Source organism: Echiichthys vipera (assembly GCF_963691815.1).
Source record: "Echiichthys vipera genome assembly, chromosome: 1".
Lineage (NCBI taxonomy): Eukaryota > Metazoa > Chordata > Actinopteri > Perciformes > Trachinidae > Echiichthys > Echiichthys vipera.
Window position 1 is genome coordinate 19355754 of NC_139826.1, and position 12937 is coordinate 19368690.

At 40.3% G+C, this 12937-nt stretch overlaps 1 protein-coding gene across 1 annotated transcript; it reads left to right on the forward strand.

Annotated features, from left to right (window-relative positions):
- Positions 1–7590: 7590 nt before the first annotated feature.
- On the forward strand, positions 7591–10154 carry eva1ab (eva-1 homolog A, regulator of programmed cell death b; the record flags this gene model as incomplete). The annotated part of the gene is made up of 3 exons (XM_083922391.1): positions 7591–7693; positions 8255–8623; positions 10042–10154. 3 exons carry the CDS (start codon positions 7591–7593, stop codon positions 10152–10154), a joined length of 585 nt encoding a protein of 194 aa, XP_083778517.1.
- Positions 10155–12937: the final 2783 nt, after the last annotated feature.

Here is a 12937-nt window from a genome sequence, read left to right on the forward strand (position 1 = left end):
TGTGTGTGTGTGAGTGAGAGACAGAGAGAAAGGGCTGCAGACATTTGGCAGAGAGAGAGAGAGATTTGGCTGACTTGTCGGGGTCTTTCATGTCACATTTCTACCCTGAGGACCTGACCTCTTGTCTCTCTGTCTGGACAATAACCTGGAAAAACTACAATGGACTATCAGAAAACCCCACTCGCAACATCCCTCCTGCTCCCTCAAACAAAGAAGAAGAACTGAAGGGAAGAATGACTGAGATTCTTAATTTGTATAAACGTATGAAAGTGAAGAGGAGAGGAGAGTTTGTGTACATTGGCCTATCTGACAACTGGGGAAGGACGCAGACGCAGAGAAGATTTATTCATGTAATTATACTCTTAGCATTCTTTGAGGGAAAGGTAAAGAGCAGAGAGGAGATAATAGGAGAGCAGAGGAAAGGGGGAGGAGAGAGTAGAGGAGTGCAGAGCAGAGAGAGGAGAGGACCAGAGCAGATAGGAGGAGAGAGAGCAGGAGGAAGGAGAGGGGAAGAAGAGGAGAGGAGAGGAAAGGTGAGGAGGGGAGGAAACACACTCCAGATGGGATCTTTAATGAAATGTAAGTAGAAACAGTGCGTGAGGGGAGAATTGCACATGTTGATGCTGCTGCTGATGTTATTGCTGTCGTCTTTGTCGATGATATTGATGATGTCAAGTGTCTCAGATTACTTTCTTTTCCTCCACACATTACTCCTTCTCCCTCTCAACTATCTTTAATTTCTCCTGCTCTAATTCTCTCTCTCGCTCTTATGCATCTTCTCTAATTCTGCGTATATCGTTCTGTAGCTCTGCCTTCTCTCTCTGCAGGTTATGTTAGATAGTAACAGTGCAGCAGTGGAGGGAAAGGCCAGTGTCACATTGCATTAACATTACACACACACACACACACACAGGGAGAAATATGCTTACACTGTGATGAGCGCACGTGGACAATGTGTGTGAAGAGTGTGTGTGTGTGTGTGTGTGAGAGAGTGTGTGTGTTCTGCTTCTGCACACACACACACACACACATACACACACACGCATACTCACACACACTCATACAGTCATACAGTCATACAGTCATACTAATAACGATACAGATTCTTAACCAAAAGAAGAAAAGCAAAGAACTACATTTTTGTGCCACATAAGAATTTGACTGCGCAGACACAGAGAAGAAAAGTGAGAGAGTATAAAGAGGGGAGGAAGGAAAACTATAATGCGCTTACTGTTGGCATGTTGGATCTAGATGTTGGTCATGCAGAGGAAACAAACTTATTGGATGATACAATACGCACCAGGCGTTCTGCTTGCATGTCATTTTGTTTTCTTTTCTGTGGTTGAAACCCCTTTTGGAACTGTTGAAATCAGTGATATGTTATATTCTATACTATATACAATACACCTGATACATTCAGTGCTTCATGTAGTTTAAAAAAGTTCCACATTTTGGAAAGTATGCTTGTTCGCTTTCATGCTAACAGCTAGCTATCTTAGCATAGAATAAAGACAGGAAGCAGCTAGCCCGGCTCACTTAGCAACTCCTCTAAAGCTCACACCATCAACATGTGAAACACTCATCTACTAATACAACAGTCCACAGACTACAGCCTCTAAAATGACCAGTTGTTCCAAAACAGTTTAAACACAAACTGATCATTACAACCTTCATGAAGGTAGGATTTTCTTTGCAGGACTACATTCGTTTTTAGCTAAGTGGACCTTAGTGTTTTACAGGGAGTTATGTGACCAGGTTACCAGTAGATAATCCAGGAAGTTAGTCACCAAGACTGGCAAGTGGTTTTTACACTTCTAATTCTCTATAACATGTTAATTATTGAACTTTAGAGGTGTTGGATTTTTGTTTCCTTTGGACAGAGGGGGTCATCCCTATGTTTCCCCAGTCGCATAAGCCTTCACTGATTTAATTCAGCATTTTGTTAGGGTTAAGGGTTGTGTTAGGGTCTACACAAGCCATGGAATTTGGCACTGATTGTGGAAAAAATAACAGACCGGGGAACATAGGACCCTTTTTTTGAATAGGACACAGGAACAAAGGTACAGAGCCAGGCTAGCTGTTAACAGTCTTTATGCTAAGCCAACTAGCTGCTGCTGAGGGAAGCTACAAATTGACCGCAGAGACACAAAATGGTATCAATCTTCAAACTATTTCAGTTAATAAGCAATAGAACAGTGAGAAAATTCGCCTCATGTCTAGTCATATCATCAGTGTAAACAGCTCCTGTTGTCTAGACTGTTGGGCATAGTGGCTGTAAGGAGCTGGCCGCAGGCCAATTGTCTCATAGTCTTTATTACATAACTGTGATGTTCAGCTGCCTGATAGTAAATTATAGAATGACTTTTCACTCCATTTTACTGCTGAGACACTGTTTTTGCTTTTGATGTGTTCTCTGCATCTACTTTTTGTATCATTGCAGTTAGGTGTAGCTACTTCATTTAAAAAAAAGTAACAAAATGTGATTCATGAAATGCTAAATGCAAAAGCATGCTGAGTTACTTGTGTTCATTATGTTTGAATTATGCTTTTTCCTGTAACAAACAATAATCCAAAAGACAGACAGAGAGAGTCAGAGCAGGAGCGAGAAGGGCAGTCCAGTCCTGCAGCATCTACACACAACATCCTAAAATCACCCTGACAGTCAGTGGATTTAGAATTGCTTGGAGGTCGGGTTGTGTTTGGTTGTGTTATGTTTCACTGCGATGTCATGCGATCTGTTGTCGTGTTGTTTCCTCTTGCTCTTGCTGTGTTGGCGCATTGCTTTTTGACTGTTTTGCTAGTTTTGTAACAGTACATGCCTGAGGTTTGTTTTTATGCTAATGAGACATAAATGCATTTTACAGGGCACGTTATAACAAATGCGAGGGGCGAAATGTAGGTCGGTTCTTCAGTGTGATCCCTGACGAACAGGTCAAGAGTTCTGCACCCTCTGATGCGGAGTTTTTACAGCAGGAAACGATCCTCAGAAATTAGGTCAGTTTGATCTCCTCTGAAAGCATCATCCATTTTTTATTTGTTGAAGTTTGAATTTCTGCCACATCTTTACAGCCTGACAGGATTAGAGTAATAAAGGCAGGTGTTTGCTTATTTTTCTTCCGCTCACTTTGAGACTTAAAGACCTCACTGTTCACTTTTTAAAGGTGAGATTCCCATTTATTTTTGTTTATAAAACAGGTGTTATAAAAATACTGTGAAAGTATCAAAATACATATACATTACATATACATAATACATTATAGACAGTATATAAACAGTATAGGAAAAAAAGTGCTACAGTGTTGTTACAGTCATTCCCCGAATGCAATGATGGTGCAGAGACGCAGAGAGCACAGATGTGGAAAACCTGGAAAAGCTGACCAATTAGAACGGAGTAGGCTTTTTCAGGAGGGGGTCTTAAAGAGACAGGTGCTAAAACAGAGTGTTTCAGACAGAGGGTGAATACAGGTGTATTCAGACAAACAGCATGGGAAAGATCATGTGTTTTTGAGCATTAAAGCATGTAAACATGTTCTAATAGAAACCCAAAATATAAGTAGGACCCTGAAAATGAGCATAACCTGGGACCTTTGAATTTTTCACCATACATTTACATTGTCTGTCATTACGTTTGTCACAAAGTCTGGTCCGTCTTCATAAAGTGATTAGGCCTGTTTGCAATCATTAATGAAAGGTTTAATGGAGAAAAGCTCATAAACTCCAATGAGAAACACATTCATATGTATTAAAATGTGTTTAAAGCTGTCAGCTGGGGAAATCATAACACAATGTCTGCACCCTTTTAACCGTGCTGCACTCTGGTTGTACTTTCATAAAGGGATTAACGCTTACATCTACACATCGTCATTTGATTTGGAAGAATATATTTTAATGTTTTGAACAAGAAGTGTTCATGAAGAATGTCAGTCTTGCCGAGGGGCTTCACAAATCCCCTGAGTAATTATAGAGTCAGCCCCACAGTCCCAGTTCACAGATATAAAGTGTCACTCATAACTGCAGATATTGCTTAACTCACGTGTCACAATTTTGCAAAGAGAATGAAAGCAATTTAGTACACAGACTTTCACGCTTTTAAATGCTTAAAGGGGATTGTGATCAAATAAACACAAGACTGTAACTACAGTGAGTGATAGTTTCTCATTTGCATTTTCCACTGTGAGAGGAGAGACTTTTTAAATGCTGGACAAGCTGATTTATGTTCTCGAGCACACACTCAGTCGAACCACATTATGCAAAGTCAACTTCCAACACTTACTTTATACTATAATATGAGCAATTATTCCAAAAACAGATTTTTCTTTACCTCAGATTGTTTTATCTGAATATTTAGTGTAATGTATGAAGATGGAAAATCAACTACAATTATGTAACAAGTAAAAAGCAAAGGTTAGAAAGTTTTATGTACAAAATATGCCTTTTTCCTTTTTTTCGTTAATCGTTTTGTGATCTCTTACATTAATTGTGTAATTTTTGTTTTTTCTGTTATCATTTATTTAGCAGCTATCTAGTAAGTTGGAGCTTAAAGCAACACTATAGAAGTGCTCCGTAAGATAAAAAAAGCCAAGACTGTGGATCCCTTAATCTGAAGTAAATCATATTAGAAAGAAAAGCAGACACAGTGGAGAGTCTTTCCTTAATCATCTTGTTTCTCTCCCGATCCTCCTCTCCTTTCAGAAGATGAAGGGTCTTCCTGCCTCTGTTACGCTTCATTACGCTCTTTACACCCACTCCCCTTTGTCATCTCCCCTGATCTCTCTCAGACAGCCAGGACCTGTTGAATTAAAGATATTTTATATTTAGTATCAGAGCCATCAGTAACTAACACACACACACACACACACACACACACACACACACACATATACACACACAAACATACACACACACACGCACACAACCACGCACATACTGAAGGTGTAATTCTGTGTGTATGGGGGAGTTCCAGTCCGGGGGTACATGTCTAGACACAATACTGTAAAGAACTATTTATCTCTGTCTCTACTCTGCATTTAACCTGGGTGTTGCAAATTATTGTGGGCAGTAAATGGTGTGGTATGTGGCACTGGTTGACACTCTGCTTGTCCCTGAAACAAGCACATAACAGGTCCAGACCCACGGCAAATGTTTGCATATTACATCAAGTGTCATTTTCTGCTCAATAAAGCTGAACGAGAGCTTGACAAAATAGCTAAACTATGTATGTTGATGCCTTTTGGGGCTGGGGACTTAAAGAGACGGGTGAATACAGGTATATTCAGACAGACAGTATGAGAAAAATAATTTGTTTTATGAACTTTAAATTATGTCAACATTTTCTAGTAGAAGCCCAAAATATGCACCTGAAAATAAGCATAAATTGGGAACTTTAAACAGCGTGTTGCTTCGTCAAAAGCTCAGTTTAAGACAACAGCTGTCTATGACAGCAACATCCCATCTGTGTGTCCACCAGCAAGGTCAGCCCGATGTGAGTGATATTATTCTGCAAAGAGAAAGTTGTGACTGTTGCCACCTACTGGTTCTCTCCAGAGACAGGTAGACTGGTAACCAATGACTTTACTTTTACTTTTCTACTAGTAACTATTTATCATAAAGTAGTTTGCATGTGGGGGCAGTTAGTCTCTAACTACATGTTGTTGTTTTGAGAAAATATAGGGGGAACGTACAACATCCACGCAGCTGAATTTGTACCTCTGTGAGTCTACAGTGTCAACTACTGAATAAAGTTGATGGGTCAGTCACTCGCTGATGCTTGTGAGAGAAAGTAGACATTAGGAGAAGACTGTGTGTTACTGTTTGGGCAGGCCTACTTTTAATGTAGAGACTGGCTTTATTATAGATCCTTCATACCATACAAGACAAATAATGATGTACCCATAACTGAAGCACAATGGGCTTTGAGTGTAAATGTTAACATCCCACAGTGAAGGAACTGCAAAGTGTCGGAGCAGGAAACAGTCGTTGACTGGATTTAATGCTGCAAAGTTTTCAAATCTTGTGAAAATTGTCCAGAGAATGATAAGTCAAATACATTAAACATGCTGATTATCACAAAAATGCAACCTACCTATCTCACCTCATCTCCAGAACAGAAGAGGATGGCGGCCAAGCTGCAATAGAAAATGTAAAAATTGTAAAAAATGACATGGACGTCATGACTCCAGATGCACAATGGGGTAAAACTTAATTGATGTGCTTCCCCTAAAATCAAAATGTCAGGTTGAGTCAACAAAGAAGATTTTTTTCAGTTTATTGAATCTATAAAAAATAGACAGCCGTGACTTAAGCCTTAAGCAAAGGTCTAATTCAGACTATCTTTTAAACATTTAGTTCATTCAACAATTTCCAAAGTACGCTTAAGAAAAAGTTTCTCAAAAATGCTTTCCTCTCTTGTCAGACATCCATCTTATTTGTCTATCTCTATGTGAGAAGTACTTTACAGCTCATTCTGCAACCTGTTTTGTCTCATCCGTTTTCATTTCACTCAAGTTGATCTTTTTAACCTGGTGTCATTTTTCTTTGCATAGAACGCTGTTTCTGTGTTCCTCGTCGTATTTGTTCTACTGACACCACAAAACCTTTGAATTATATGATGAATACACGAGTACATTAAAGTATCTTTGTGTGTGAATACTTGCTTTTTTACCTTCTGTATGTGCGTGATCTTAAATCTAAATATTGGCATGTGACTGAGGGGGAAAAGTCCCTTAGCCTCAGTTTCTTGGCTCCCTTTTCTCCTAAACCCTGCGGGCGAACGGCTCAGACATGTTTACGGTGAGGGGGAAAGTGAGATATGATGTATAGATTAAGGTGTAAGGCGTCCAAGTTTCCAAAGTACTATAATTATATTATAACTCATCCATATTAGACAAGTTTCAGTTCTGAATAAATAGAAATGACTGGTGATTTTTTTACAGATCATTTTTTTGACCTTTCATGGCTTTATTCCTTAGTATGGCTGAAGTGTGACAGGGAATGGGGAGAGGGAGGGGGCGACGTGCTGCAAAGGGCCGCAGGTCGGAGTTGGACCCTGGCCGCTGCGGAGAGGAAATTTAATGAGCTTGGTTAGTTCCCATGAGTACTTTGAGTCCTACATCAAAGGGCTTCAAAAAGGAGTACTCAGGACTAATTACTATCATTTGATTTAAATGATTAATAATTCTCACATCAAACTAGATGATTACTTGTTTAGTTTAAGTCTGATAATCTAAAACTAAACAGTCATATCAACAGGGTAATTTTCCATAACTCACTGTTTATGCAAATCGATTACGGTATTAGTTTTTTTTTTACTTGTTTTGGGTGGTCACCTACAGTAAGAGGAGGAGTGACATTCATGTTTTTAGATTCTCTGCGTGTATCTACTTTATAGAAGGCTGACAGACAAAAAACGTCCTTCATGCTTGGTCTTCCACACACTCCTCTCCCTTTCTCTTCTTGCTTATAACCCTCTATCATTTCTTTTTTCTGTCTTCTCTCCTCCACCCCTTAAACCTACAATCTAGGGGAGTCATGAAGTATGAACTCCACTGATCTCTGCAGGAGAAAACAATAGGATCAACTGGCTGTGAAATCATGAGTGCTCCTACCGCTGTGACCCCAAATATGGAGGTGAAGGTGGTCTCCAAGGAGATGGCATTGCTTAGCAACATATTGGCAGCTTACACCTTCATTGCAGGTAGGTCTGATCAAATATGCCTGTGTGACTGCGTGTGATCACGTTGTCGTCATCATTATACTCTTGTCGTGCTATAAGATCAAGGAAGGCACGGCCTTGTTCTGAGGATGCCATGGATTTACAGGACTTTATGAACAAGGTCTTCCACTTATTCCCCTCTGGATCCCTGTTAAATACATTTCTCATTTAGCAGGGAGACTAGTGGACACACTTTAAAAACATGAACTGTAAAAGAAAATGGTAAAATGACTGGCAGCAAAGTTTCCAGACGGATACCGTGAAATTATAGTAAATAACCATATTAAATTACAGTAAATTTAATGTAACTTAACTGATTTTGACTTTAAAATGTGCTGGTTTTTTTACAGTGTATTACATGTAATTCTGTGATATGGTTATCTACTGTAATTTCACGGTATCTGTCTGTTTTTTACATAATTTTTTTACAGTGCAGGTAAGGGATGACAGTCTGAAACAACATAGACACTGAAAGAGCAGAGAAAGAGCAAAAATATTTTGAGTGAATGAAAACTTTTAATATTCTGTTTCTTTTTCTTGCAGACCAACCCGAGAGGACAGCCTTGGTGTTTCTGGGTGGTGTAAGTATTGGACTTCTCGTCACACTCTGCGCCATCGTCTTCCAGATACACTGTCGTGCAGACTGTCACTATGGCAACAGCAAGCACCCTCACCCTCACCATCACCATCGCCACAGGAACAGGCATCATCACCGCCGTCATCACAGCTGTCCCCTCCATCAGCCCATTGACAGTAATCCAGACAACACTGCCGTTGTTGTCTCTGGAGGGACTGGGCCTTCGGGGGACAGCGAGTCAGAGGACTGGGATGACACGTCTGACCTGTCATCACGGAGACGCAGACGCTTTGAGAGAGCGCTGCTGCACGCCACCATGTTCACGTCAGCTGAAGGTAGCTCACACAGATACACATATAAGACATAAATATGTTTCATTCCTTATATAAGACCATTAAATCCAAACACTTAAACAACCTACAGTAAATTACACTTTTAAACTCAACAGAAATTTGTTGTTTTTTCCAGACATGGTGCACCCAGTTAATCTGATCCACACACTTCACAGACAACTGTCTCCTCACACAGTCACAGTCTTGCAAAATGTCTGGCAGTACAATATGACGTTAATAAATGCACTCAATGAAGGACACATGCAGTGGGTAAAAGTGAAATCAGAAATAAATTAAATTCTTGTCAATCTTTCTGCTCAATTTTAGACTTAAAGACGTCACATTTTTTAAAGTTCCCATTTGTAAAAAGTGAGATTTCCATGTGTTTTTTTCATCACAAAGCAGGTTGAATGTTGTATCAATACAGTGAAAGTAACAAAACACTCAATCTAAAGTGAAATGCACACAGCCCGTATTCAGAAACTGTCTTCAAACGAGCCGTCAGGACTTCTGTACAGTTGTGATGTCACAGCTATACTACATAGGTAGAAAGTGACGTTACATTTATTCTTCGGGCTGCAATGATGGTGCAGAGTTGCCAAAAGTTGACAAAACACTGACCAATCAGAGAAGACTGGGCTTAAAGAGACAGACGCTGAGACAGAGCGTTTCAGACTGAGGGTGAATAGAGGTTTATACAGACAGACAGGATGAGAAAAATAATGTGGTTTTTGAACATTAAAGCATGTAAACATGCTCTAACAGAAACCCAAAACACAAGTATGAAACTGAAAATGAGCAAAATATGGGACCTTTAAGGTACTTGGACTGCATATATTTTAGAGATGGTCGATAACATGTCTGATATTGTGACATCCAAGCAGACAAGCATAGTCAAACATCGCAGTTAAAAATGTGAGGAGAGCGCGCGCGCGCGCACACACACACACACACACACACACACACACACACACACACACACACACACACACACACACACACACACACACACACACACACACACACACACACACACACACACACACACACACACACACACACACACACACACACACACACACACACACACACACACACACACACACACACACACACACACACACACACACACACACACAAAAATAGAAAGTCCTCTCAACTGTGATGTGGAATTTGACGGTTATGCGGATGGACAGTGCATCAGCGTGCTTTAATCATGTGTCCTGTGTGTGTGTGTGTGTGTGTGTGTGTGTGTGTGTGTGTGTGTGTGTGTGTGTGTGTGTGTGTGTGTGTGTGTGTGTGTGTGTGTGTGTGTGTGTGTGTGTGTGTGTGTGTGTGTGTGTGTGTGTGTGTGTGTGTGTGTGTGTGTGTGTGTGTGTGTGTGTGTGTGTGTGTGTGTGTGTGTGTGTGTGTATCGTCAGAGCTGGACCGAGCCCAGAGGCTAGAAGAGAGGGAACGGATTCTCCGAGAGATCTGGATGAACGGACAACCAGACATAAGCACAGTCACTCAAAGCCTCAACAGATATTACTGACATGTATCAGACAGGCAGTCAGTCAGAAGGACATGAAGACAGAGAGGCGAGCAGAGGGATAAAAGGTGAATAAACAAATGAAAAGCGGATGAAATGAACATAAATCATCAGATTAGGAGCGCTTTCTGCACTGCACCAAAGAGACTCTTACAGGTCAAACTACTGGTGACAGTGGGAGCTTTCCCCTCCACTCTTCAAACAAGGAAACATATGGGCTGTGATGGCTCCACCCTCCAGTGCAGGATGACACCGAAGTGTTGGAAAGAAGAATGCCCTCGTACCCCGAAAAGCCAACAAGTTAGGACCCAACAGACCTACAGAATGAGATATAGGTATCACTGTTGCTGGTGAAAACTGGGGGATTTTCTAACTTTTCACTTTTTTAACAGTTGCTTTAAAGAAAACTGAAGGAGAACTTAAGGAGAAAAATAACGAGACACACTGTTGTGGTTGCTGTTAATGCAAGTATGGATTCAAATATTGTTTTCAGCTTTTTCTGTCTGAATTTGAATCTGAATTAAAGATAATAATTGTGGAGAGACGTTGGATCAATGCCAAGATAAATTCACATACTGGTGCTTCTACTGCTGTAATACTGCAGATAAAGAGAATACTTATAGCCCTTAAACCTGTTTATGGGTTGTCTCATGTTTGAGAGGATCGTGATGCCTTTCTTTCTTTGGATCATGAGGTAATGAGCTGGAGAATAAAAGAACACTCCAGTGATTTATGAAAGCTGTTTTCTGTACATATTATTGAATAAAGTCCCTTATTAAAATAAAATCCATCCTCACATTTCTTTAACAGTATTTGAGTGTGTTTGGGTATGATGTACATGTATCTCATCTGCTGTAAGAAGAGATCATGGACTGAGCTCAGAACAGTAATATGTCCAGAGAATAATCTGATTGATTGATAATCAGCATTTAGGGGGAATTATGCCCATTTTCAAAGTTCATACATGTTATTCCTATGGTCTGAGGAAGTCTAAAATATAGTAAACATGAACAACTCACTCCGAAATCTGATGTCATAAGGTATAAAGTGTGGAGCTGCTCCGTAGACAATGAATTGTAAAAGATGTTATAGATGATCCTGAAAGCACATCACACATTTGAGATAATGTAGGTGATGTTACCCTTTAAATAAAAAAGATGAATATTGATTTCTTTTTACCTAGCAAAAATAAGGTAACTCTAGTACCTTTCAGTGGTTGAGGCCCAAGGAAACCCAAGGAGAGGTCAACCGTTGGCAGAGAACTGGTGCCAAAGAGAGGATCAGCACTAGTGCACAGAGTACTGAGGCCATAAAGGTCACAGGCAAGTCCCAGAGCAGAGTGGCTAGAGTGCAGCAAGGCAAGGTTCCTGGTAGATAAGGCACAACAGAGTACCAACACCTACTGTAGAGGTAGAGACAGGACACTGGGGTCTAGAGATAGGCAGTACAGCCCACAGTAGACAAGGTGGCAGAAGGCAGCTGCAGTCTTTCACGAGTTTGTTATACCATTCAACCTCATTTAGAATAGAATAGAAAATACTATATTGTCTACTTTATTGCACGCAAAAAAGCAGAAATGTGTCTATGCATGCCATCGTTATAATAATATATAGCATTATGCAGCTTCCATCCTTACCCCTGAGACACAGTGACTCTGTTGGAAGCACAAAACATCTGCAACAGCAGCCACACTAATGACCCACGGTGGGTAACACTTATTGAAAAGCATTTACACAGACATACACAATACATCATGGGGCTGGAGGTTCGACTGGACCAAGCATCTCGGAATTACACTGAGATGTTGTGCCAAATGTTTTGTCACCAGTGCAGGTGCCTTTACCAACCAGTCAATGTTACCGGTGCTCACTTTTCCACACATGAACATGTCTCTGCTGCAACGAACATAGACCTCTGTTAACTCATCATTTAAATTCTGTGAGAATGACCAATTATTGGAGTAAGTCTCCCCCTGGTGTTCATAAGGTGCCCCTGCTTTTCAGATCACATCTCAGTATTAACATACAGCTTGAAAAGCCAAATCGAAAAGAACAAAGGCAACAGACAGGGATGAAACGGAAAAAAGAGACAACTTTCAATCAGATCACTGCAATTAAAATAAATAGATGAATAAGTAACTAGAACAGTAGCCATTTTTTCATTAACCTAATCTCATTCAGACACAGGGTCTCATTCTCAAGAGAGACCCATTAACATACAACAGCTGAAAACAACCCATAGCTCCATAGAACAGATCATTCACACAAAGACAAAATACAACACAAGGTATATATAAAAGTTGTCAAAGTGTCATGGCAGTAGTTTTAAACTATTGAGACAAACAAGCATAGACTCCCAGAGACAATCTCTCCAGATTTCTTAAAAGAAGTTTAAAATCCTCCAGGAACCACACTGGAAAGTGTCAGTTCCTGTCGCAGGTGTTTCCTGGTTGATGTTGCAGAGTTGGAGGTCTTTTTTTGTTTGTTTGTTTTTACCAAATTGTATGCGGACTGAGGGGACAGAGAGAGTCAAAAAGTCCTCGGAGCACAGGCTAAGGCAATCCTGTTTGTGTGACATGCAAGTAGATAAATAAGAAGGTAGCAGACCCAGGGTGGATTTGTAAATGAAGATGTACCAGTGCAAAACTAAAATAAAAGCAATCATGCAGTCATAATTATATTTGTGGAGACCCTGTCATGTGTGACGACGGAGGAGGGGACCCAAATGCAGATACGGAACTCAGGAGACGGTATTAACAAATTTAATAAAACTTATTTTACAAAAAA